At 62.4% G+C, this 24278-nt stretch overlaps 11 protein-coding genes across 11 annotated transcripts; 4 read left to right on the top strand and 7 right to left on the bottom strand.

The window, feature by feature from the left end:
* Positions 1–222: 222 nt before the first annotated feature.
* RHTO_04738 (Thaumatin, pathogenesis-related protein) lies at positions 223–2013 on the bottom strand (the record flags this gene model as incomplete). The annotated part of the gene is made up of 5 exons (XM_016418402.1): positions 223–416; positions 473–1005; positions 1065–1197; positions 1260–1894; positions 1958–2013. The coding sequence occupies 5 exons, from the start codon at positions 2011–2013 to the stop codon at positions 223–225; spliced, it is 1551 nt and encodes a 516-aa protein (XP_016275678.1).
* A 147-nt stretch (positions 2014–2160) lies between these two features.
* Positions 2161–6520, bottom strand: RHTO_04737 (uncharacterized protein; the record flags this gene model as incomplete). Its single annotated transcript, XM_016418401.1, has 11 exons — positions 2161–2396; positions 2453–2571; positions 2625–2802; positions 2855–3265; positions 3322–3599; positions 3657–3746; positions 3803–4589; positions 4639–4716; positions 4772–5615; positions 5671–5961; positions 6020–6520. The coding sequence occupies 11 exons, from the start codon at positions 6518–6520 to the stop codon at positions 2161–2163; spliced, it is 3813 nt and encodes a 1270-aa protein (XP_016275677.1).
* A 92-nt stretch (positions 6521–6612) lies between these two features.
* RHTO_04736 (tubulin-tyrosine ligase) lies at positions 6613–8236 on the top strand (the record flags this gene model as incomplete). The annotated part of the gene is made up of 5 exons (XM_016418400.1): positions 6613–6857; positions 6928–7351; positions 7403–7831; positions 7884–7967; positions 8021–8236. 5 exons carry the CDS (start codon positions 6613–6615, stop codon positions 8234–8236), a joined length of 1398 nt encoding a protein of 465 aa, XP_016275676.1.
* Positions 8237–8676: 440 nt separating this feature from the next.
* Positions 8677–9280, top strand: RHTO_04735 (uncharacterized protein; the record flags this gene model as incomplete). The annotated part of the gene is made up of 3 exons (XM_016418399.1): positions 8677–8859; positions 8930–9113; positions 9183–9280. 3 exons carry the CDS (start codon positions 8677–8679, stop codon positions 9278–9280), a joined length of 465 nt encoding a protein of 154 aa, XP_016275675.1.
* Positions 9281–9362: 82 nt separating this feature from the next.
* RHTO_04734 (uncharacterized protein) lies at positions 9363–9680 on the bottom strand (the record flags this gene model as incomplete). Its single annotated transcript, XM_016418398.1, has 1 exon — positions 9363–9680. One exon carries the CDS (start codon positions 9678–9680, stop codon positions 9363–9365), a length of 318 nt encoding a protein of 105 aa, XP_016275674.1.
* Positions 9681–10054: 374 nt separating this feature from the next.
* On the top strand, positions 10055–10953 carry RHTO_04733 (uncharacterized protein; the record flags this gene model as incomplete). Its single annotated transcript, XM_016418397.1, has 3 exons — positions 10055–10312; positions 10374–10682; positions 10738–10953. The coding sequence occupies 3 exons, from the start codon at positions 10055–10057 to the stop codon at positions 10951–10953; spliced, it is 783 nt and encodes a 260-aa protein (XP_016275673.1).
* A 101-nt stretch (positions 10954–11054) lies between these two features.
* Positions 11055–12054, bottom strand: RHTO_04732 (uncharacterized protein; the record flags this gene model as incomplete). The annotated part of the gene is made up of 4 exons (XM_016418396.1): positions 11055–11244; positions 11299–11735; positions 11805–11874; positions 11930–12054. 4 exons carry the CDS (start codon positions 12052–12054, stop codon positions 11055–11057), a joined length of 822 nt encoding a protein of 273 aa, XP_016275672.1.
* Positions 12055–12121: 67 nt separating this feature from the next.
* RHTO_04731 (mitochondrial inner membrane protease subunit 1) lies at positions 12122–12910 on the top strand (the record flags this gene model as incomplete). The annotated part of the gene is made up of 4 exons (XM_016418395.1): positions 12122–12214; positions 12270–12320; positions 12379–12792; positions 12854–12910. 4 exons carry the CDS (start codon positions 12122–12124, stop codon positions 12908–12910), a joined length of 615 nt encoding a protein of 204 aa, XP_016275671.1.
* Positions 12911–13145: 235 nt separating this feature from the next.
* On the bottom strand, positions 13146–17087 carry RHTO_04730 (von Willebrand RING finger domain-containing protein; the record flags this gene model as incomplete). Its single annotated transcript, XM_016418394.1, has 7 exons — positions 13146–13730; positions 13787–14208; positions 14268–14371; positions 14443–14543; positions 14602–16325; positions 16380–16517; positions 16601–17087. 7 exons carry the CDS (start codon positions 17085–17087, stop codon positions 13146–13148), a joined length of 3561 nt encoding a protein of 1186 aa, XP_016275670.1.
* A 691-nt stretch (positions 17088–17778) lies between these two features.
* Positions 17779–20307, bottom strand: RHTO_04729 (nuclear RNA export factor 1/2; the record flags this gene model as incomplete). The annotated part of the gene is made up of 9 exons (XM_016418393.1): positions 17779–17955; positions 18019–18229; positions 18291–18357; positions 18419–18622; positions 18707–18927; positions 18981–19220; positions 19280–19545; positions 19638–19937; positions 20065–20307. 9 exons carry the CDS (start codon positions 20305–20307, stop codon positions 17779–17781), a joined length of 1929 nt encoding a protein of 642 aa, XP_016275669.1.
* Positions 20308–20841: 534 nt separating this feature from the next.
* RHTO_04728 (kinesin family member 18/19) lies at positions 20842–24167 on the bottom strand (the record flags this gene model as incomplete). Its single annotated transcript, XM_016418392.1, has 3 exons — positions 20842–23628; positions 23685–24082; positions 24143–24167. 3 exons carry the CDS (start codon positions 24165–24167, stop codon positions 20842–20844), a joined length of 3210 nt encoding a protein of 1069 aa, XP_016275668.1.
* Positions 24168–24278: the final 111 nt, after the last annotated feature.

The following is a 24278-nucleotide window of genomic DNA, read 5'->3' as shown; positions in this document are numbered from 1 at the left end:
CACAGAGCTCAGCGAGCCAGGGCAGCATACGGGAATCGCTCTCACGGCTTGCGCGAAGTTGCGAAGGTCAGCTCGTCGAGCGGAGACATCGAGGGAACGGCAAGAACAGGGTATACTGCTCGCATAAGGACTGTACTGAATGGAAGAGACCCGCCTCGGATTATGGCGCCACGTCAACCGCCCTCCGCCTCGTCCTGCGCTCCGCAACCTGGTCCTCCCTGTTCACCGCCCACTGCGCCCGCTGCGCGCGCTCCTGCCGCTCCCAGCGCTCCTCAAGCTCGCCTGACGCCGCGCAGACCGCTTCTCGTCCTCGCTCGAGCTGAACAGCGACCCGTCCGACTCGCTCCCGGACGCTGAGGAGAGGAGACCGTGCCGGCTGCGACGGCGGGAGGGGTGGCCGAGAGCGTTGTAGCCCTCTGCAACAGGCGTGAATTAGTACGAGCACAAGGAGATCGAGAGAAGCAATACGCACGAGCAGGATTGCGGTTCGTATCGGCAGCAGTCGCCTCCTCGTCGCTTCCAGGAGGCGGCTTCTTCGAACGACCCTGCGCCTGAGCAGGTGCACCCTGCGCCGCCGCCGCCGCATCCTGCCGGTTCTTGCGACGCGAGATGAAGCAGACGAGGACGACGCCGACGACTGCGATGAGGACGATTCCGCCGCCGATGGCGAAGATGACGGGCTTTGAAAGGCCCGTAGGACTGGAGGTCGTGGCGCCAGCTGAGGTGCTTGCGTTCGCTTCGTCAGCGGTGGCGGACCCGACGGGCGTCGAGTCGGCTACAGTAGCGTCGGTAGCGGTGTGTGCAGCCGTTGCGCCCGTGTCGCTCGCCGAGCCCGACGTCGGCGAGCTGGCGGATGCAGAAGCCGTGCTGTTGGCGCTCGCGGCGCTAGTCGAGATGGCGGACGAAGCGGACTGTGAGGCGGACATGTCGTTCGTGACTGTCGTCTGGCCTGGGTTACCGATCCTCGTGGCGTCGCCTGAACGTGTCGCTTCTCCCCCAGACGAGCTGCAGAGCGAATGTCAGCGCGACACTCAACCAGCGCGAGCTCAGTGTAGGAGCCGCACCTCGCCTTGGTAGTCTTGCCGCCCTTCACGCCGGCCGAGTCACCGTCTCCTTCGGGACAGAAGATGACGGTGAAGCCGCTGTTGCCGTTGCTCTTGCAGACGAAGCCCGTCTCGTCGCCTCCCGCAGGCGAGTCTTGCTACTCAGCCGCAGAGGAGGTCAGGAAAGCCTCATCGGACAAGAAGGGAAAGGAGGACGCGCGAAGTAGGCGTAAGCGTTCTTGCAGCCCGCCTTGAAGTACGAGTAGAACTGGATCTTGTCCGGCGTGCAAGCCTGTGGCGAGGCGTAGTCGCCCTTGCAGCACTGGATGTTCGTGTCGCCGACGCCGGCATAGCAAGCGCTGTTGCACCCGAGGATCTGGCCGTACGAGTCCTTGAGCATGAGGCGAGCGTCGGGGCACGTCGAAAGCGTCGGCGTGCACGAGATGGCGTCGCATCCGCCCTGTTGCGGCTTGATACCGATCGGAATGCCCCATCCTCCACCGTTCTGCAAGTCGTACATGTCGACCTGTCCGTTCGCTTGGCTCTGGAGACGGAACTCGGCGGACGTCGCTGCTCCTCCCAGCTCGCCGTCGCCGCACTGCACCTTGTTCCCCGTGCATCCCCCCGTCACGCAGTTCACGGTCGCTCCGTCGCTGGACTTGACGCATCCGTGTCGGCCCCAGACTCGACCCGCCCAGGCGTTCGGAACAGAGATACTTTTCGTTGACCCGGAAGGCGATTCCCAACCGTGCTCGCCGTTGTAAGCTTCCGTACCGCCTCCGAGAGACGAGATGGCTGGGAAGACGGTGTAGGAGCACGCATTCTGGATCTCGATCGTTCGAGCGGCGAGACTGTCGGGCGGAGAATGCGTCAGGAGTTGAGGGAAAGAGGGAGGGAGGAAAAAGAAGGCACACCTGGTTCCCGCCAAGACACCCACCGCGAGTCCAGCAGATGTAAGCAACGAGCGCATGGTCGGTGAAGCAAGCGAGTGGTAAGAAAGAGAGAGAGGGAGAGCGAGCGCCGCTGGGTGGGATACTCCGCGGACCCTCCGAAGGCGTCCGTGCCAAATCACCGTCGTCGTCCAACCAGAGTCCAACGATGCCTTACCGAACAGAACTCAGTACGGCATCAGTCGTCGCCTCTCCGCTAGCAGCTCTTCTCCCGCATCCTCCAGCATCGGCCCCTCTCCCTCCTCCTCGTCCTCCATGTCGGACGTGACCACTCCTTCGAGGAACGGCTCGAAGTCGACGCGTACGCGAAGACCCTTCTCGAGAAGCAGGTGGTGAAAGTCGCGAAGCTCGCGGGAGCGGTAGACGGAGCGAAGTGCCGGGGAGAAGGGGCGGAGGTAGAACTCTGCCACCGAGTTCCGTCAGCATTGCCCTTCGCCAGGAAGAACCGAGCGGACGCACCCTTGCACCAAGGACATTCGCGGATAGCCCGATAGATGAGCGACTTGGCGCGCTGAAGCTCGCCGTTGCGGACCTCGAAGTCGATGTACAGCGTCCAGAGCGAGGGCGACGACTTCGTCCTGCAGCGAAGCGAGTCAGCTAGGTAAGCTACCTCAATATGTAGCGAACGCACTTGGGGTTGTCCAGCGCCCGGTCGAAGAGGTTGCGGACCGCCCAGATGTTCGGTCGCCGGGCGTCGAGGTGCAGTTCGGCAAAGATGGCGAACAGCCAGCCTTCGCTCGTCGCAGCGTTCTCCTTGAGCACCTTCTCCTCCATGACGAGGCGGAAGTGATTTTGAATCTTCATGCGGACTGCGACAACGAAGGTGAGCCATTGTGGGCTGGGATTTGCGGCGGGACTCACGCTCGTTGTGGTAGGCCAGCGAGAGGAACAGCGAGTTGTTCTTGTACTGCTGAAGAGCGCGGTCCAACAGCTCTCGCAGCTGACCAGGCTTGTAGCCCTTGCCACGGCTCGAGTGTCGGAAAAGCAGCTTGGCGTAGAGGACGAACGCCTCCTCGTGCTCGGCCGTACCGCATGCACCGGCGCCGTCAAGTCGCAGAAGATGCTGCTCGAGGATATCGACGGCTGTCGACAGGCCGCGCGAGATGTACTCGAAGAGGGCGAGCGAGAAGGCGAGGTGATTGCGGTTGCGAAGGAGAGCTTGCGTCGCTCGTGGCTGGAAAGACGCTTCGAGCTCGCGAGCGTAGTACTGACGAGCTCGGAGGATGGTGGCGGGAGATGGGCGGTCGGTTTCGGTCGTTGCGGCGAGCGAAGCTGGAGGCAAGACTGGTCAGCATCTCGGATTACACGAGCGAGAGGTCGGTACGCACCGAGGTCCACCTTCTCAGCACTCGTTGCTGCAATGACTATCCTCAATGCCAATGCCGGCCGACCTTCTTCCCACTCCATTTCTGCCCAAGCTCGCCAAAGAAGGGGACCGTCGACCTGATCTGGCGGCGCGAACGAGCGATACATCGAGAGCGCCGTGCAGTAGACCTGCCGCGCATCGGCAACTTTGCCGCGAGACCGCTCGATGCGGGCGTAGCCGTCCCAGAGTGCGAGGTCCTGGCGCTTGTCGCGGAGGACCTGCTTGGCGAGCTTGACGGCGCTGCTTTGCGAGATCTGTCAGCCACTGCTTCGCGAGCCATGGACCGTGCGGACATACCCCTTCGGACTCTGGGCACTCTCGAGCGAGAAGGCGTCGAGAATTAGGAAGACATCGGGCGGAACTGTCCGGAGGAGATTGAGGGCGTTTCTGCAAGATCCGTTCATCAGCGATGAGTAAAGCGCACTCGAATTGGGAGACCTCACTTGGCGAGCTCGACATCGATGTCCTGCAAGTCCTCCGGCACGAGCGTCCTGAACCACCCAGCCTTTCCCGAGCCAAAGAGCAGGTCCGCCATCGCCGGCGCCGCCTTGAACGGCGTCTGCCACGGCTCCTTGATGTCGCTCTTCCTCTCGAGCTCCATCGGCTCGCCGTCTACAAGGCCGTATGACTGCTTCTCGCTCGAGTCGGACGGCCAGAACCGCTGGATGAGCGACGGTCGTTCGACAAGGTCGGAGTGAATGAAGGGGTCGGTGGTGAAAGGCGTCGAGGTCGGCACATCAGGCGGAACGAAGGGCAAGCCGAGGAAGGTGAGGAAGGCGTAGGCAAGCTGCAGTCGCGAGTCGGGCGAGTCGACGAAGAAGAGGAAAGGTCGGATGTCGCCAAAAAGGACGACTCGGTACGGGTCGTCTGAGTCGTCCATGCCGGGGTCGGTCGTCCGTGCGGGACGATGCGACTCGGATGCGATCCGCTCCGCCCTCGCCCATTGCTCATGCGGTCGCGCTCCATCCTCGCGCTGCGCCTCGACGATCGCAACATCGCTCGCAGGGACCGCTTCGAGCGGCATGTCCTGGTCCGTCGTCGACCGCCAACCTTTAGCATCCGTCTCGCCGATACGAGGCGCTTCGGTGTCCCAGAAGGACTCGAAGGCGGCGAGAACGCGCTGCTTCCACGGCATGAAGCGTTCGTACTGGAGGCGGTCGAAGTCGGCAGGTCGGAACAGGTTGAGCTCGACGATCGCTTGGAAAGTAGCGAGGGCGCGTTCGGAGAAGCCTGCGATCGGTTTGACGTGAGCGGGCATTCAATCCGAAACAATATAGACAGGACTTGCCGGCCTGGCGCAGCATCAAGCAAAAGCGCAGGAGTAGGTAGACGGCGTTCGCTTCGAGCATCTCGCGAGCTGGCGGAGATGCAAAGTTAGCACTCGCCGCTTCCGGAGGAGGAAGGCAACCTACCGCTGGAACCAGGCTCTTCCCCGCTCATGGCGTCAGCGAGGACGACAAACGACTCTTCGAAGACGTCGACAACGTCCGTGACACTGAAGGTCGACCACGTCGTCTGCCGCCAGCTGACGTACTCGATCCAGAGTCCCGTCAAGTCGGGATGCGCCATGAGCGCCTCCTTCCATCGCTGCAAGACACGCTTCGGATCCTCGATATCCGACGCCGCTCTGAGCTGTGCGAGGATGAGTTGCTCGGACTTGGCGTTGCCGGGATGAGCGAGTGCGCGCTCGAGAATGGCTAGCTTGATCTCGCTCGTCGAGGCTCTTTCCGCCTTGCTCAGCGCCCGCTTGGCCGCCGACAAAGCCGAAGCGCCGACAAAGCTTGACTGCGCCACCTCGTCCTGAAAGTCGACGAACTCGATCCACTTGTCAACGTTCGACGGGTGGTCTCGCAAGGCGCGGTCGAGCTCGAGGTTTTGGCGCTTGAGGTAGTCTGCGTGCGACTCGCCGCCGCTGATGCCGAGTCCACCAAAAAGGTCGTCGGAATCTTCATCATCCGAGCTCTCGGCGAGGTCGGAAGCCTTGACGAGACCGGCGATCGAGCGGTAATCGGTCCCTTCTTCGTGCTCGAGCTTGTCGAGCTTTTGCGCCGTAGTCCGCTCGCGTTCAAGAGCCACGTATTCGGTCGTAAGGCCGTTCTCGTCGACAGACGGCTGGAAAGGATCGAAGGCGGCGCGATGAGTTCCAGGTTCGCCAAGAGCCCGCAGATCCTGCGGCTGAGCGGGACGGAGGATGAGACGTTTGGCGTTCTTGTCGGTAAGGTGGCGCAGTGATGCAGGGTCGACGTAACGAGGCGTCTGCGAGGGCAGACTGATTGGTGGTCTGTTGCAAGGCAGGGACATGAAGACGCACCTTGAACCTGTTCACAGGCGCAATCTCGACACCCCTACCCGAATACGCCGTCTCCCTAGTGATGCGCAACCCGTCATTGAGCCCGATCACCTTGCCAGCGCCGACCCGCCGGTACTTCGGGACGTCCCCTCGATGCAGTCCCCCGTAGCGCAGGTTGTTCGGATCGCCTCGTCGCGACTCGTAGAACACGGGCTTGTCTGTGTCGCTCGCCGGCGGGTCGGGCGGCAGAGACGAACCTGATGCCGTTTCTGCGGAAAGGGTCGCCAGGACAAGGTCGTGTGGCGTCTTTCCCTGCAAGGAGGGGGAGGTTAGCGGTTGTGCGCGCGACTGCAAGCGACGGCTAGCACACCTTCTCCGTCTTCCTCCTTTCTTCCAGATCTTCCCTCTCACTGCTTCGTCTTCGCCGCGAGCCGTCTTCGTCCCGATGCCGCCGTTCCCGCTCTTTCGAGCGATGTCTCCGGTCGCCGTCCCTCTTGCGATCCAACTCGCGTTCGCGCTCCCGCTCCTTTCCCTTTCGCCGTGCCTCCCTGCCCTTCTCGCCCCGTCTGTCGTCCACAGAAGACCGCTCGTCCCGCTCACGACGCCTTGTCGACGTCCTCTCCTCCTCCTCAGACCGTCTGCTTCGAGTTTTCTCCCGCTTCTTGCCCTTCCTGTCGTCGCTAATGCCTAGCTCGCCTCCAAGCTCATCGAGGAAGTCTGCTGCGCGCGGTCGCTTGGCCGGCGGAGGCGAGTCTTCCCTCGAGGTCGATGGACGAGGTGGGGAGGGGAACGAGGAGAAGGACGGTGGTGGGCGCGGCTTGTCCGGGTCGGGGAAGGACGAAAAGGATGGTGGAGGAGCCCTCCCAGCCATACTGAGCCGAACAAGCGTGTAGAAAGCGACAGAGAGTGAATGTTAACGGCAGAGAGGACCCTCGTCTCTTGGGAGACGACACCGCGCGCGCTATGGCTGTACCGGCTGGGCAGAGACCGCGGAAAGCGCTCGTGATGTACCCAGAGTCGCAGCGCTACGTCGTCGACTCGCTTCGCTCAGCGTTCGCGCAACGCTTGCCCGACTGGACTTTCATCTCTCAGGAGGACGAACTCGACGGCGACAAGCCAGACCTGCAGTTCTGCGACTACGATGCACTCAACTTTGAATGGGCAATGGTTGAGCGCACCCTGCTCAACTCGTATGTGATCAGGAAAGGGTGAGTGCGCGGTCTTCCTCCTCGAACCCTCCTTGACCAGGCTGATCCGCTGTTCTTCACGCCTTGACAGCCTCATTCGCAAATCCAACCTCGCGCACACGATCGCCCTGTACCTCTCGAAGAAGCCTGACTCTCCCCTGCGCCAAGCTACGCCCAAAACTTTCCACTTTTCGTGCTCGTTTGCCGACGAACTCGACGAGCTTCTCATGGACGACCTGTACGAGGTCGAGCAGTCTTTTGCCGAGGCGGAGAATGGCGGAGAGGAGAAGTGGTGGATCTTGAAGGCGGCGCTGGCGGACAAGGGCAACGGAATTCGGCTGTTCTCGTCACGGGAAATGCTCGAGAATATCTTCCGGGAGTTTGAGCCGGAGAGCGATGATGAGGAAGACGAGGAGGAAGAGGGGGAGGGGCAGACCGAGGGCATATCGCGAGCGGCGATGTTTGGTGCGGACACTCGGGTGGATGCGACGCAGCTGCGAGAATGGGTCATCCAGGTGCGCCGCTCTAGCTCGACTTGGAGGCCTCGCGCTGACATTGCACCGTAGGAATACATCTCCTCACCATTGCTGCTCGACCCCGCGCCCAACTCGAACGAGCGAGGGACAAAGTTCCACCTTCGAGTCTACGTTCTCGCCGTCGGCGGTCTCACCGTCTACGTCCACCACCCTTTCCTCGCCCTCTTCGCCTCGTCGCCCTATTCTCCTCCTTCTCTTGACGAGGAAGCCGAGCGAACAGGCGAGTTCGACTTGTCGGCACACCTCACGAATACTTGCCTCCAGACGAGCGTGCTGGGCGAAAAGGCACCGACGGTCTCGGTCAGTACGCTGCAGGGCATGGCGGACAAGGTCATCCTGGGCGGGCCACACGAGGGCGAGAAGCTGGGCGAAGAGAGGATAGCGAAGATTGAGGAGGACGTGCGAGAAACGATCGCTGAGGTGTTCAAGGCGGCAGTCGGTGCGGGCTCGTCTTTCCAGGTGCGCGCCGCTCCTCTTCTCAGTGATATGTGCGCTCAAAATGGGCGAACAGGTCCTTCCGAACGCCTTCGAGATCTTCGGTGTCGACTTGCTCGTCGACGACCGTTTCCAAGTCTCGCTTCTAGAGATCAACGCCGTCCGTGATTTTCTGAACTCCTCTAGTCGATAAGCTGACGTTGCAGCTCGCAGTGTCCCGACTTCAGCCAGACCGGCTCGGAGCTGCAGAGCATCATCGACCACCTCTTCGCCTGCACCCTCGACATCGCCGTCAAGCCCTTCTTTGCTCAGCAAGATTCGAAGGCGTCATATCAAGACGAACTGGTAGACACGTTCGAGCGATTAGACGTTGGCGGGAGTCGTGGGCTGAAGGAGGTCTTGCGAATGCAAGTCAGGAAGGCTTTCTGAGCCTTTTTCTGCCTCTTGCCTCGCCTCTCCCGCCTCGCCTTAGGGCACGATGCCTTGCTCGCTGACATTTGCATGTCTACGCTATCCGTCCAAGCTACTCTTCACCGCCCATCGCGACATTCGTCTCTTCGTCGGTACCTCCGCGCCACTCGACTTCGGCTCACATTGACATTCCCAAAATCAAGGTTCGGGCTCAGCAGAACGCTTGGCTTGGCTCGACAAGCTGGAAATAGTCGACGCTAACGGCCCCTCCGTAGCTTCGGACGGCTCCTCGCTCGGTCTCTCTCGCACGAGAAGAGGCTGTGTCCTCGCCGCGAGGAGGAGGTCGAGGATCCGCTTTCGCTTCTCTCTCTTCTTCCTCACACTCTTCCTCCGCGCTCGCATTCGCAGTCACACTCTCTCGACGCATCTCACCCGCTCACACCGACTCGTGACTCGCCATGAAGTTCTCCCTCGCCGCTCTCGCTACTCTCCTCGCATCCTCCTCGCTCGTCGCTGGAGCTCCTCTCGCTCGTCGTGACGTTTCCTCGACGCCCAAGTTCACAGGCAAGCTCGTCGAGCCTTCGCCTGACGGCACGACCGTCGCTCTGAGCGAGCCGTTCTCGTTCGCTTTCGACGGATCCGTACGTTCTTCCTGACTCCTCCTCGTCTATCACCTTGCACTAACTCGAACTGTTCCACCGTCTCACACAGGTCCCCTACGACCCTCACTACCCTGAATCTCTCCGCTCCATCGACATTGGCATCTTCGACCCTCGCAACACCTTCGAGCCCGAAGGGGTTATCGACGTCAAGAGTGTCGAGGCGGGTGGACCGGGAGGCTGGCTCAACACGACTGTGACGCCGAGTCAGTACATCTCGGAGCCGGGGCAGTACTGTGCGTTCAAGAGTCCATCCTCTTGACGAGATCCGTTCGCTGACTTCGCTTCGTTGCGTCCTGCGACAGACCTTATCATCACGGAGCACCAGCTCGACGTCTACACTTCCCCCGGACCCGTCTACCGCGTCCAGACCTACAACGTCTCGCTCACCGTCACCGCCTGAGCCGCGAATGGCGCTGTCCTCCCTTCTCCTGACCCTCTCGCATGTAGCCTTTCCCACGCCGTAGACACTCGCACCGTGCCCGTCATTTGAGCAATTCGAAGCTTTCGTCCTCACGCATGCAACGCGACACGAAACGAAAAAGCTCGAGATGCGGGTTGCAGGTAGAGAGAATGTACCGGACGCCGCCTCCATCTCCTCCTCCAGAAGGCGAGGTTAGACATGAAAGTTCTGCTAGTAAGGCGTGCACGAGGCGTCCGTGGGCCCGCGTCGACCCGGAAAGGAAGACGCGAGCCCGTCGCTCTGCCCCCTCTTTCCCGCCGCTCAAGTCGCCCATACGGACACCTGCCCCCTTGTGAGGGACAGGGCCTGTGGGCGCGCAGCATGATAAAGGGGGCGTCATAGGTGTGGGAGAGGTAGCAAGAATGGGGACGTTCAGGGTTCAGCAAGTCTGCGTGGCGCGAACGAAGGGTCAGCTCGAACTGGGTGGCTGTGTGGGTGGTCAGGCGTACTCACCAACGATTCCCAGCCCATCTCGTCAGCTCAATCCGTGGAAAATCGAGCAAGCATGCAAAGCTTCACGCCGCGCTCAGCGATGAGCACACCTCGCGCGGGCGCTGCTGGACGGCCAATCAGAGTAGCCAGTGCCGAGTCGAGTCTAGCAGCGCATTCCCACAGCGATACGAGCGATGTTGTGCGCAGAAGTGACAAGTCGGAGGGAGAGCCTTTTCCCTCGCTCGCTCCTCGACCTGCTCACGTTGCATACACCCGCTCAGGATGCTCGCCAGCTGGATTGGACCGCACATCACCGGACAGTACGACCTGACGTTCGTACCCGTCGCCCTCCCAACCGCTCTCGTTCGCGCTCTCCTCCCCGCCGAGTGGCAGCGAGACGACGCCTTCTTGACGCCAGAGGAGCTCGCGGGACATGGAGTGGACTTGCCGGTGCTCGAGGGCAAGCAGTGGGTCTGCATCGAGGCGGGCAAGCAGCTCAACAGCGGCGTCTCGCTCCCTCTGGGTCGTCGCTCCTTCCTCGTGCGTACGCCGTCATCGACGTCCTCTTCGCCAGGCTGACCGTTCCTGTGTGTCTCTGCAGGAAGCGAAGCTCGAGATCCCCTTCCTGCGACACCCAGAGAAGCAGGACAACCTCCCCTTCACCTTCAAACAGACGATGCTCTTCTCCTCCCGCCTGATCCAGTTCTCTGCCGCACACTTGACCGGCCTGCGCTCGCACCACGTTGTCTGCATCACAACGGAGGACTCGTTCGAGGCGATGGACTTCATGAAGGTCACCGTCAACGGCGAGGCGGCGGTTCCCGAGGGACAGAGGTGGACGGAGGATCTTGCGAGGAAGGTCATGACGGGCTGGTGGGTCGGCGACAATACTGGACACGCCGCGACGAAGGTGAGATACCGACCTCGTCAATGAGATTGCTGAATGCTGACTGGGCGACCCGCAGTTCGTGATGTCGACGGTTACTCCGCCTCATCCTCGCCCGCAACTCTCTGTCCGTCTCAACCTCCCCGCCTTCACGCAGCTTCCCCTCGACAAAGCCAAAGAGCTGTGCGCGGGCACGCTCGACCTCGAGGAGAACGGCTGGGTCGAACTCGCCGCCGCTGGATTCGCCATGAGCGAGCAGACAAAGATGGAGGTCGTCTCGCTCGCTTCGCTTTGAGGTCTCGTCTCGTCTCTCTTGTATAGTTTGTGCTTGCAGCTCCTCGTTCGTGCCTCGTTGTTGTCTCCTCTTTCTAGTTGCAATCGTCACCTCTGCGCATCCTACAGAGCCACCTGATCCAGCGTCACGTTCCGCTGACCTACCTCGACACGACAACCTTGCAGCTCTGGATGTGTCGTTGCAGCTTTCGCCAGTCGAGCGCGGAGCTTGTTCTCGAGCGCCTCGGCAATGGCCTGGGGCGGGATCGAGGGAGCGAGTCGAATCGGGTACGAGAAAGCCAATAAGCGTTGCCTGCATGGCGCCAGAGTTCAGCACCGCTCAGATCTCTGACGAACGAGAACGCACCTCATCTCGCCGGGCCCGACAAGCTCCGCCTCCGTCACAACTAGCTCCTCCCCTCCCAGACAGTTCCTCCCGTCTCCTTCGTGCGAGAGGCAGTATGCGACGGGGTAGTCGATGAGGAAACCGACGAATGGTATAAGGTCTGTCGGGTGGCCGGGCGAGGGAAGGGTGAGGGAGAGGAAGGGAGAGGAGGAGCGATGGGCGGCGACGGAGGTCAAGAGGGAGCGGAACGAAGGAGGCGGGCCGTCGAGCTGGAGCGCAATCTCAAGGCCTCTGCGAACCGTGTAAGGACGGGCTGGACGCACCAGGACCGCCTCACGCCCGCCGACATCGATGAAGGTAACGTCCTCGACGACTCTCTCCGCCAGCAAGTCCCGGTTTAAGACTAGGGTCTGTCCCGACACGGGTTCGTGAGCGACGCTTAGGTTCTTCTGGAGTGCCTGCGTGCAGACGACGGGCCTGTCAGTACTTCTGTGCGGAGTTGAGGGAGGAGAAGCTGTCGACGGCACCTGGAGAGCCCATCCCAGCGCAGCAGCCTCATCCTCCGAAAGCGAGCAAGTATCCAACAGCACTGCCGTCCTACTCTCGAACCTTTCAGCGCTACGTGAGCACTCTAGAAGCGAGATGAGCGCACCTGAGTCCCCACCAGAGGGTCGACAATTCCCCGGCGAGTGTAGCACAGCGGCGACGGTTCCATCGAGGCAGCGCGCGTTGGACGGCCTTCGAAAGCGTTTCAGGCAGCGGCACAGCTGTGTTCATCGCATCCTGAGCGTGGTCGTGAGCGGTGGGAAGCCAACTTCCTCCTCATCACTCTTCTCACTTTGACATGTCGGCTGCTCGCTCCCGCTTCTCTCTGCTGTCTTCTGAGCGGCTGCAACGGTTACGAAGAGCTGGCAAGTTTACGGTCGCGACTGTCCAGGTGCGCCAGGAGCTCGTGTTCGTCCTGTTGATCTCGCTCACCTTTCCGATCCCAGGTCCTCGTCGCCGTCCACCTCTTCAACCAGAATGTGGCCGAGATCCGACCCGTCAGTGGTCCTCATCTACCCTAAGAATACGGTCGAGCTGATCATCGCTGTCCTACAGTGCGCCGGCGCCTCGATGTACCCAACTCTGAAAGACCAAGGAACACTCGTCCTGCACTCTCCGCTCGCTCTTCGCCTGTTCCCGATCGAGCGAGGCAACCTCGTCACCGCCGTCTCTCCCAACGACCCCGCACACCAGATCCTCAAGCGGGTCATTGGCCTGCCAGGCGACACAGTCTGCGTCGACCCTTCTGGCGAGCGGAAAAAGACGGACGCAGAGTGGCGCAAGACGCCTGTGGGCCGAGTTAAGGGCGATGTGGATCCTGCGGGAGAGTGGACGAGAACGGACGTCGAGTGGTGTACGGTTCCGCCGGGTCATGTCTGGATCGCCGGCGACAACACGTCCAACTCGACAGACTCGCGCGACTATGGACCCGTACCAATCGGTCTGTTGAAGGGCAAGATCATCTGCAGAGTGCGTGCAGCTTCAGTCTGCGTACAGGCAACACACCACTAACGTCTTCCCTCGTCCGCAGATATGGCCCAGTCCCGGTCCGCTCAACACGACCTTCCACAAGGTCACTAGGGCATGAAGCACACCACGCATCAAGACCTCCTCGCATCAGCATGGTCAGTCCGCCTTCGCGAGTCACGGAGACTAGGGATTGACCAGACCTGCTCGCAGTTTCTCCTTGTTGTCACCTATAGCTCGCATCGAAGGCAATCAGAAGTCGTTGCAACGTGGCGGAGAAACGGGGTATGCGGTACTCGAAACGGATAAAGAGAGAGAACGATGCGCGGTGTACAGAACAACAAGACCCTTGCGCCTCATACGCTGACCCAGTCGCGACTCTTGCTGACGAGCCACAGCGAGTTGTCCGCCCGCCACATCAGCCGCTCAGTTGCCGTCTTGGCCGTCCACGCCCGCTGATCCCGCAAGACGACGGCCTGCTGAGCAGCGAGGTATCGACCTGTCGTCTCGAACAGCTCGCGATCCGAGCACGCCTCGTGGACAACGTCGACGTCCTCCGACAGCGCCTGGAGGGTGCAGTGGACGAGCGCCTGCGAGGCGAGCGATCCTCGACGAGTCTGCCCGCGACCGGTCGATCCGCCTTGTCCAGCCGCCGACGCGACGAGCGGCGACGACGAGACAGCAGCGATGATGCGCTTCGTCTCTTCCAGCAGGCGAGCGGCTTGAGCATCGTTCCGCCGGGTCATGAGAAGGAGGGCGCGGCTGAGCATGTCGGAAACGAGGAGCTCCATTCGTCGACGGACGATCTCGGGCGCTGCAGGAGGTTGCTGCGAGCGAGGGTGCGATGGCGGAGGGTTGACGGTGATGGTGAGAAGGACGGGCGTCGGATTAAGGCGCGAGATGTTCTTGCCGGCGGCCGGATCACGGTACGCCGCGTTGACCTGTACGACTGAGTGTCAGCGCAAATCCGCGACTGCGTGTCTGAGTGAGTGCTCACCTCGAACAACGGCGCCTCATCAGGCATCGCATCGTACTCCTCGTCGTACAGGCTTGCCGCGCTGCTGTACTCGTCGAGCGCTGCCGGATTGATGCCCGCCTTCGAGAGGAAGAAGGCGTCCGTCGACGTCGAGAACTCCGGCACCTGCGGCCTCTCTCGCCGCTGCTCATGCGGCTGGTCGCCGAACCCTCCGAGCGACATCTCCACCTCGACGATCAAGTCCTTTCGCTCGCCGAACCGCAGCTCGCCAACTTCGATGTCGACGTCTGTTCCGGTTCGAGAAACGATGGCGCCCGGTGTACCGGAGACTTTGCGGATGCGGAAGAGGCGACTTTCGGGGACCTTGATGTGCAGGCGGACGTTGGTGGCCGCGATCGAGAGGATGCCGCCGACGATGCCGGCCAGCGCGTCTCGCAGGTCGTCTACAGATTTGAAGACGTCAGTATCGGCTCGATAAGAAGAGCGTGACTTCCGAACGTACAGAAGTCCTTCACGAAGGTGTAGCTACCGTTCGAGTGGTTCGAGAGAAGCCAAAGGCTCGCCGGGTCGTGCGTCTTGCCGTAGCCGATCGTGTGTATCGGGACGCTGCGGAAGAGGGATTTGACAAGTCAGTCCCGTGTCGCGAGAGACCGAAGGTTGCGAAGGTCAGAACGTACTTGGCTGCCTCTGCCCGTGCCATGACAAGGTCCATCTGCTGCTTCTGCGCGCCGTCACGACCGTCGTTGACGATGATCATGCCGGTCAGGGCGGACTTGGCCTGCAAGGAGGCAAAGTCAGCTTGCGACTCTGATGGCGACGAGGGGACGGGAGCGCACCGTTCGCTGCAAGACGACATCAAGCGCGACGTTGGTCGCCGTCACGACGTTGACTCTCTCCTCCTTGTGCTCAATCATGCTCGTCAAGTCCTCCCCCTCGCAGCCCAGCTCCTCGACAACCTTCTCGAGCCGCTTCTTCCCCTCGGCCTTTCCAACCGCAATGAACGGCGTTTTGCGCAACACGCCTCTCGAGCCTTCGCCGACGGTGTAGGTGACGACACTAACGCGTGTTCGAGGTCCGACGTGATTGATAAGAAAATCGAGCGAGTTCTTGAGGATGTCGGTCTTGAGGTTTCCCGAGCCTGGCGCAGGGACAGAGATGATGAGCATCAAGTCGAGGGGCGTGAAGTTACGCGGAGGGTCATGAATCGTGCTGGAGGTCGTGACGGAGCCGGATCGACCGAGCGAAGATTGCCCGTAGACGACCGACTTGAACCCTGACGAGCCGTACGCCGCGTTCTGCGCGAACCGACCAAACTCGTCGCCCGTGCCCGACTCGTCGACCTCGTAAATGACCGACGCAGACGGGCCGATACTGGTGCTCGTCGTGCGGGTGTAGCCCGAGAAAGCCGTCAACCTCGACGCATCCGAACTCGACACCTCGCTGATGACGTCCCGCCTGTCTGGCATCCGCGCCGACGCAGGCGTCTCCGGATATCCCGAGTCGGTCGGCGAAGCGTGCACCTGTCGAAGGAGGATCTCGATCTGCGCCTTCCAGACCTCGAGGCTCGTCCGCTCCTTGAAGAGCATGACGAACTCGGCGACGGCGTCGTCGTTCATCGTGATCGTGAGAGACAACTCGTCGCCTTTGGACGAGTCTGCGACGGCGCGGATGTGGCGGATGTAGACGCGGCCTTTGAGGCGGAGCTTGTCCCCCTCGCCGCCGGGCGTAACTGCGTCGACCAGCTTTCCTGCGATACCCTTGCGCTTGTCGTCGATGACGCACAAGATCGCCTCCTCGAAGAGATAGACGATGAATTCGCGCGTCGCAGCGTCCTTGCGGACGTTGACCGTGTCGTACAGGCGCAACTGGCCGAACTCTTCGGGCGAGTGGCCCTTCCAGTCTGCCATGCGCTTGAGGAGGTCGTCGACGACGGTTGCGAAGGGGTTGTGCTGAGCGGGTGACGGTGCGCCGGTCGCGCCGAAAGCGTAGGCGGAGTAGACAGAGGACGAAGGGGAAGACGAGCGAGGGAGGGAGCGAACGGATCCGGGAGGATTCGACGGCGGTCGATTCAGGGGCGGAGGGGGAGGAGCTCGACCGTTTGAGGGGTCATTGAGAGGCGCGCTGTCAAGGTTGGCGAACTGAGGGGGAGGAGGATACCGCGACGGCATGTGAATCGAGACCATGCAGGTCAAGTGCTGCTTCTTGTCGCGCTCGTAGCTGCGGTCGACAGAGGTGTGCTCGGCTCGAACAGCCACGACGGGCTTGACGATCTCGACGGTCGAGGCGACGCCGTTGTCGCCGCTCCCTCGTCGTGCGAGACTGCCGCTGGTCACGGTGCTCGCCGTGCCGGTGCTCGTACTCTCGCGGATGTTCGAATGCGGCGCGAAGGGCATGTAGGCAGAGGACAAGGGGAGCGGGTACTGGACGAGGTCGTCGTCCTGGATCTCGGGTCGAGGAGGGTCGTCGTCGAAGAGAGGGTCAGGTCGGCTTCCTCGCATGCTTGCAGCAGGACCGCCGCGGGAGGAGGCGGCAGCTGGCAGACCACTGAGCTTGGCGAACTCTGCGAGGAGTACTGATCAGCGAGCAAGACTCCCTCGAAGTCTGACGGACTCACTGTTGCCCTTTCCTGGCGCCTCGCTCCCGTCTCCAATCTTCATGTCCCTCCTGCAGACTCCGCACAGTCCCAGACTCCCGCTCGTCCTTGCCTTTGCAGCCCTGACATCGCCGTAGACAGCCTCGAAGCACGAGTGATCTGGTCCAGGCAAAACCGCGAGCTCCGTCAGTTCGTCCCAGCTCGTTTTCCGCGCTAGTGAGGGAGAGGCGGGCAGGACGCACGCAAGCGGTGACCGCAGACTGGGACGACGTGAGGCTTCTCGCCTGCGAGGCGGAGGCTGAGGAGTTCGAGGCAGATAGGACAGGTCTCCTCGTCGACTGCGGCGTCGACGATGGCTGCAGCCATGAGTCGCGAGTCGAGCAGGACCGACGCGCGGTTCCCTGCGCTCGTGCGTGGCGGCGAGGGCGGCGGCGAGGCCGGGAGAGGCTGCTTTGCGTTGCGAGAGAAGGAGAACGACGGGAAGCGTGAGCGCGCAGGGGCGCCGGTGGACGAGGTCGAGACGGCGGACGAGGTTCGAGGGCGACGGTGTGTGCTCGTGCTCGTGCTCGCCGTCGCTGGGCTGAATGCGCTCCCTCCCTGGCGCGAAGAAGAGCGCGGCGAGCGAGGAGGAGGAGGAGCGAGTGGTTCCTCCGTCGACGAGTGCGAGCTGTCGGGCGTGAGTGGCCAGCTCGACAGCGGCGCCTGGCTCGTCGTCGCCAGTCGCATCATCCGCTCGTCCTACGGGCTCAGACGGGGTCCGTGAGCGAGAGACGAAGGCCCGAGCGAGAAGAACGGCGGTCAGGACGGCAACCAGCACGATTGCGAAGAACGCTGCGGCTCTTCCTGGCGAGAGAAGGTCACAGTCAGCGCATTCGACCACGAACACGGCACTGCAACTCGACTCACACGCTGCGATGCCGTCGTTGGCGAGCTGGCACGGCCTTTGTTCTTGAGGCGGACAGCGAGAGGAGGAGCAAGGCGAGCCCGACACGCTCTCGGGACGGACGGCGCAGTGTCAGCAGCAGCGAAGAGTACGGTAGAGTGCAATCCAGCGCATGCCACTCATCCACGCCGCTCCTCGGGACACCCATCGTTGCGAGAAGGCGCACAAAGGACCGATGAGACTCGGGAAGCGAAGAACACGCTGCGTGTCGGGGTTCCCTTTGTCCGCGTTCGATGCCACGCGAGGGGCCGTTTCCTCGCGCGTGCCGTGCCGGCGGAGCGCGGAAGGGGGAGGAGGAGGTGGAGGAGGAGCGTCTCTCGCGTCGGACAGGCTGCTCGAATTGGTTGCTACAGTGTGTGAAATGCAGGTGGTAGAATGCATAGAGTAGGGTAGGGCAAAGCGGAGGGGAGAAGCCAGGGAAGGAACGCGCGGAGGAGGGACGATGGAATGCAAAGCGGATCCTCCTCTTCTCCTCCCCTAGACAGCGGCCACAAACGCCTCAGGCGGGATCGAGCCCTGCGCTTGGAGTGCCTGGAACTGGCTCAACGCCTGGTGCGGGTCCCACCCGTTTTGCGCGAGACACATGTGCGCAAAGTGGTAGGTTAGGCGGGTGACTTGCTGCAGCTGCAGGATGAGCGCTTGTTGCTCGTCCGTCTGCGAGCAGTCGTGAGGCGGTCAGCGGGCTGGAAGAGGAAGTTCAAGGGTAGATGAACGCACAACGCCCTCGGCTCGCTCCTGACCTGGTGCTCCTGGCACAGCGACGACGGGTGGTGCGCCGGCGACTGGAGGTTGTGCGGGCGAAGCAGCGGCGGCGGCAGGTTGCTTCGGTTGCGGAGGCGGACGAGGCTTGGAGAAGGCGAGGTCCGAGTAGCCGCGGAGCGTGAGCATGTCGGAGAGGATGATGCAGGGCCAGCCGGCGGCTTGTGCGCTGCGCAGGTGACGAGCGTCAATAAAGCATAAGGGGGTGGAGGACGAAGAGCAAGACTCACGGAGAGACGGCCGGCGCGGGTGCGAGGATGAAGTTACGGTCGAAGGAGAGGACGCCCTTGCTCGGCACTGCGCGAAAGTGCTCATCAGCATCACTCGATTGTCAGATCGGGACAAGCAAGTGTCGCACATTCGGTAAACTCGCCATGCACGCTCGCGAAGATGACCGTCTCGCCCTCAGCTCCGGGTTGTGCAGGCGGGAGGAGGTTCGGCAGGGTCCACGAGTCCCACACGAACTTGGTCGAGTCTTCGAGCGGGTGCTTCGTCTTTGGCAGCGCGTTGATCGAGTTGACAACGTCGGCGGGCGTGACCTTGAGGGTCTTGACGCGTTTGTCTGCCAGTTACCGCGGACTTGTCAGCTCAGGCTCTTCTAACGCTGCTCCGCGCAACGAGCGAAAGCATAAGGCCGCGGACGCACCTGCATTCTTGACCCTGTTCAAGTTCCTGCTCCCGTCCGCCGTCAAATACTGCTTCCAGTCGAGCTTGTGCTGGTTCGGGAACCGCTTGTCGCCCTTGTGACCGATCTTCTTCGCCCTTGCTCGCGCAGGATGTGCCGTGTCGGCGTGGAAGGAGAAGGTGCAGATTGGGGCGTAGGCGGCGCCCAGGGCGGCGCGATCGTTGTCGTAGGCGTCGAAGAACCTGCTCGGGCTGTGTCAGCCATGCGCGACGAGGAAAAGAAGAGCGGGACGCACTTGAGGAAGAACTGCGCGACAAAGTCCCTTGCGCCATCGCTCTCGAAGAACCCGCTCGTCGGCTCAACAGGGAAGACGACCGGCTCGCGCTTCGCCGCTTTCGCCTTTTCGCTCTTAACGCGCGAAGAGAGGCCCGGTCCGTCGAGGACGCCCGAGTCGGGTCGGGCGGAGAAGGCTATTGACGGGTCGAAGGGCTTTTGATCGAGGGTGCGGAGGGAGGCGAAGCGGCGGGCCATTTCGCTGCAAGTCGGACCGGTCAGCTTGAAGCGTTCAGCCTCGACGACGGAATCGCAACGGACCGCTGGTAAGCCGTGTCAGTCCCGGCAGAAAGCACGACAGGGTTGCCGGTCAAGACGAGCTCCTTGAGGTTCGGCCAGCCCTTGGGCTTCTTGTCGTTGCGCTGCTTGCCGACGATGGGCGAGAACGGATCCATGTCGCGGAAGTTGGCGAAGCGGTTGTTCGCGAACGAGACATTCTCGATATTGGGGAGAGAGGTGCAGAGGAGGTAAGGGGAGAGGACGAGGGGAGAGGAGAGGTTGTTGTTGGCGAGCGAGAGCGAGATGACCTGGCGCGGCGTCGCGAAGAGGCGTCGTCGAATCGATCGGCGTGAGCTAGGCGTCTTCAAGCGAGACGAACGACTCGATTCTCGATACTCACGTCGGGGAACATCTCCTTCGCGAGCTTCCAGATTGCTCCTGCCATATTTGCCGGCGCTCCAGGCTGCCCAGGCGCCAACAGCTTGTGCTCCTTCAGCACAGGGTCTTCCGCCATGTTCTCCATGTTGAGCATCCGATCAGGCTGCGAGTATCGGGCAAGGAGGAAGAGGCGGAGGATGTCGATCGTGTTTTGGGTTGGAGGGTCGGTCGACTTGGGTTTGCTGGCGGTAGGGACTGAGGAGGAGCGTGCTGGCTTGTCGGGCAGCACGGCGGGCGCGTTGCGGGAGTTGCGCTGGGTAGGCTGCGGAACGAGGTGCGGTCAGTGTCGGGTCGGGACACGGACGGCATTACTTGGAGCAAAGAGCAGCCATGCTTCTCCGCTTGAGAGGATAGCAGGCGCGCCCAACAGAGCAAACGATTCGACTCACCCTCTCGCCCATGGGTCCTGACCTCGCCTGCCTCCCTCGTCGCCGCACTTTCCCCTCGCTGCCGTCCGACATGCCGATATCCTCGTCCATGTGAGCCGCCCCAGCCCCTCGCGTCCGCCCCAGCCCGCCGCGCTGTCCGCCCGCTCGTCCCTTTCCCGCGCTGCCACTCGCACCCGCTCCGCCCGAGCCGCTCGCCTGCGGGAGAGCCTTGGCGAAGAGAGCTGCGGCTGCAGAGGGCGGCATCGTGCTCGTTTACGGGGTCGCTGGGTGTGTGTGAGTCGGATACGCTGGGTCGAGTGAGGCGGTAAGACTGGGAGAGAGGAGAGGTGAAGCGGGTCGGACAAAGCGTGTGCGGAGGGGTGTGCTTGGAAGGAGAGTGCTGCTCGGCAGTCAAGCACAGTCCAGCGGATGCACAAGCTGGAGACGAGCGATGAGAGCGATGTCAAGCGAGTCGAGCTGGTTCGGGTGCGAAGTCACGGCTTTGTTCTCAGCACCGGCTTGCCTGGCGCGTGCAATTGGGCGAATGGAACGGGTAGCAAGTCAAAGGATTTGTCCGATCCAGACCGAGCCATTCGGAGCCAGTCGAGCCAGCGGCACGCACGAAGGGTCGAGGAAAAGAGGATGCCATGGTTGCAAGTGCGAGAGAAGGCGCTCAGGAGGGAATAGATACGCATGAAAGGCAGAGGGTATCGCGCTCAAGACGAGAAGAAACGAGGATCAGTCTAGAAAGTCGAAAGAGGGGAGAAAGGAAGGGATGGACAACGACGACTGCCGCTTCTACCGCCAGACACCACTTGGCGAATCCTTCTTCGTTGCGCCGACGATACCAGCGAGGAGAGCGCTCCCACTCCCGCTCGTGTTGGCACCGCTCGAGCTGTTCCCGCCCGACAATCTCGACTCGCGCCTGGCCGCAATCCTCGCCGCGCTCTTCGCGCCGAACATGACAGGCGCCGGTGTCGTAGGCTGCATACCTGCAAGAGCTGCTGCGCCAGATCCGGCTGACGGAAGTGTCGAGAGGCGGCGGTTCGTCGGCGGCATGAGCGAGACGCGAGGACGGAGAGAGGGCTTGCGAGGTGAGCGGCGTGCGCTGCCTGGCGGGTGAGCGAAGGAGGGAGGAGCGAGTGCGGGAGCGCTGACGATGCGGCCTGGTCGCCGGAAAGTCGAGGGGGTCGCCGAGGGAAGCGAGCCGGCGGAAGAGGAGAGAGAAGTGTCGGCGGCGGCTGGTGCGAGCGAGAGCGACGGTCGAGGTCGCGAGCTGAGCGAGACGCGGCGAGCTGCCTTGTCGGAACGGACGGGACCGATGTGCGAGTTGCGGCGGAGCTTGAACGAGGGAGTGGGAGGAGCGGGAGACGGAGGGACGGGCTTCGAGACGACCGGTGCGACGAGTCCCGAGGCAGTTGGCGCCATCGAGAAGGACGTTTCGCTGAACATGGAGTTGTTGGCTAGATCGGCGAAGGGCGGGCGTGAGCTGGAAGACGAAGGAACGGGGCGAGGCGGCATGGACTGGTCGCTGTGGAAGGAGAAGGGCGAAGGCGACTCGGTAACAGTTGAAAGCGTCGTCCGCAGACGAGTAGCTGTCGGCCGCTTCGCACGAAGAGCAGACTGCATCTCCTCGGCCGCCTTGGCCGCCTCGCTCGCCTCCGAGTAGGTTGACGACACGGTCCACATCTGCGTAGACGACGAGAGCCTCGGGCTTGTGACTGCAATCGCGGGCGTGGAGGACGACGAGCCGGAGTCAGTCGACCCGACCGGCGAGCCGTACTTGATGTCCTCGAGCCCCTCCTCGCCAACCTCGTCGCGCCACTGCACCTTGTTCTTCTTCGCGCTCGGACTCGCTACCCGCTTCGCGCCGGAAGGGAAGGACACGCCCTTCTTCGGACTGCGTCTCGCCCGCGACGGCGAAGAAGCGTAAGGACCCGTCGGCGCCGAGCCAAAGCCCGTCAAGGCCGACCGCGGGACCTTTCCGTTCGTGTCGAGCAGGAAGGGAGACCGGGCGCCTGCGTCGCGCTTGATGCCCGCCGCGCCGTAAGACGGGTAGGTCACGCTGCTCGACTCGCCGGCGAAAGCAGCGAATGCCTCGTTGTTCGCCTTGTCGACGCTCTGTGCGAGACGGACCAGCGCCCGCACGGCGTTCGAACCACCCTCTTGCGCCAACTCGAGCGCGACGCCCACCTTCAACCGCGCCTCGAGCATCCGCCTCATTGCAGCCGTCTGCACCGCCAAGCTCTGCCGGAGACCTTGCGCGCGAGCATCCGCACAGGCAGCGTCGAGGTGCGCATCGAGAACCTTGGTCTCGGAGGTGAGGACGGAGAGTGCGGCTGGTCGGTCGCGCAGGGGAGCCGAGACGGAAGAGACGGTTCGCGAGTAGGCCTCCATGGCCGCAGGGCCGCCCTGCGAGACTTCGAAGGCGAGAGAAGCGGTGGTGCTAAGCAAATCGGCGATAAGGTCCTGCGATTCCCTCTTGAGCAGCGAGATGGTGGAGTCGGCGGCGATAGCGGATGAGGAGGCGGCCGGACTGCCGACGTCGACGTTTGCCGTCGCGCTAAGCTGCCATTGCTGGAGTACGCGGAGAACGTTGTCGAGGACGTCCTTTTCCGCGCTTGCGCGCGCTGCCGCAACACGCTTCGTCTTTCCAGCCTCCCAGGGCGCCGCGACCTGCCTCAGCGCCGACTGGACGAGCCTGTCGTCCTCAGCCCGATGAGCTGCCGTCGACCGCGTCTCCTGCTCGCTCAGCTTGCGCTTGAGGTCGGCGATCATCGCCTGCTGCTCCATGATCTGCTGGCAGTACTGCGCGACGTGACGATCCGCCGTGAGGGTATTCCGCACCGCCTTGGTCTTGATCTCCTTGGCGCGGTTGGCGTACTGCAGCGTGTTGTGCGTCTCGTCGTAGTGCACGCTGGACGGGCTAACGCAGACGATCATGACCGTCTTGCAATTGCCGCCGAGCGATTGCTTGAGGAGGCGCGTAAGCTTCGAGTCACGGTAGGGGACGTGGCCGCGCTTGCGAGGGTCGCAAAGCGCGTTGATGCAGTTGCCGAGGGCGAGGAGGGAGCGGTTGATGTTGGCGCCTTCGACGGCTCGGTCGCCGCGGTTCTTCGTTGCGCTCGCTCGCTCAGAGCCGGCCAAGTCGATGACGGAGAGGCACGCAGTGGTCGACGTGTCGGTCAAGCCGCTCGCCTTGTTCTTTTGCATGACAGTGACCTGCAAGACGGCGTGCGAGCGAGACGACGTCGCGTTCGCTTCGGTAAAGTTGACAGTGCGGTTGTTGTTTCCGAGCGTGATCCACTCGACGACATCTTGCGGGCACGTCGGTTCCTTGGTCGTCAAGTTGGCAGGTGTCGCCGTCCCGTCCGAGCTGTCGCGAAGCTGGAGGACGCCGTTCTCGGGTGCGAGAAGGTCGCGGATCGTCTCGTTGTAGATCTCGAGATACGAGACGGTGAGGGAGAAGTGGATCTCGTCGGAGGCGGCAGAGATGCGGTCGAAGAGATCCTTCATGAGGAGGAAGACGATGCCGGGTTGGGTGGAGGAGCCGGAGATGGTGTGGGTTTTGCCGCAACCGGTGGCCTGCGAAGACGTCGAGGTCAGCTCGGTTGCGAGGGCACAGAGAGGTCTTCACGCACGCCGTATGCGAATACCGTCGAGTTAAAGCCGTCCATGACATGCCCGACGAGTTCCTTCGCGCTGCCATCGTAGACCTCCTCCTGCCCGCAGTCCTCATCAAACACCCGGTCAAAGCAGAAGCGGATGTCCTTCTGTTTCTTTCCGAAGACGGGCATGTTCGCTCGCTGCTGAAGGGAGGCGACGGCGTTTGTTTCTGGCGGGTCAAAGACGAGGATCCGGTCGTCGAGGACCTTGACGATCTTGCGGATTCCGCCGGCTCCTCGGGAGGGTTGCGGTGTAGAGAGTGACGATGATGATGACCCAGAAGCGGCAGAGTCGGCGCTGAAGAGGGTGGGTCCGGCATCGTAGCCTGCGTTGACAAGCGAGCGCTCCTTGTCCGAGAACGGCCGCACGCGGACTATGGATGCGAGGGGGGTCAACTGGCATTCCTCCAGCTAGTCTCTGAGGTCTGGCGCACCTGCAACCGAGATGGACGACGACATCAGCCGAGAGGAGGCCGATGTTGATTGATTGTCGAGGCGGGTCGGAGTGAGGAGGGCTGGAGGTGGCGCTTCGCTGCGCTGTAGCGTTCACGGCGTGAACTGAGCGCTTAA

The sequence above is a fragment of the Rhodotorula toruloides genome (assembly GCF_000320785.1).
Source record: "Rhodotorula toruloides NP11 unplaced genomic scaffold Scaffold3, whole genome shotgun sequence".
NCBI classification, from domain to species: domain Eukaryota; kingdom Fungi; phylum Basidiomycota; class Microbotryomycetes; order Sporidiobolales; family Sporidiobolaceae; genus Rhodotorula; species Rhodotorula toruloides.
The sequence above is the reverse complement of the archived record's forward strand: the minus strand, read 5'-3'. Positions and strand labels throughout refer to the sequence as shown.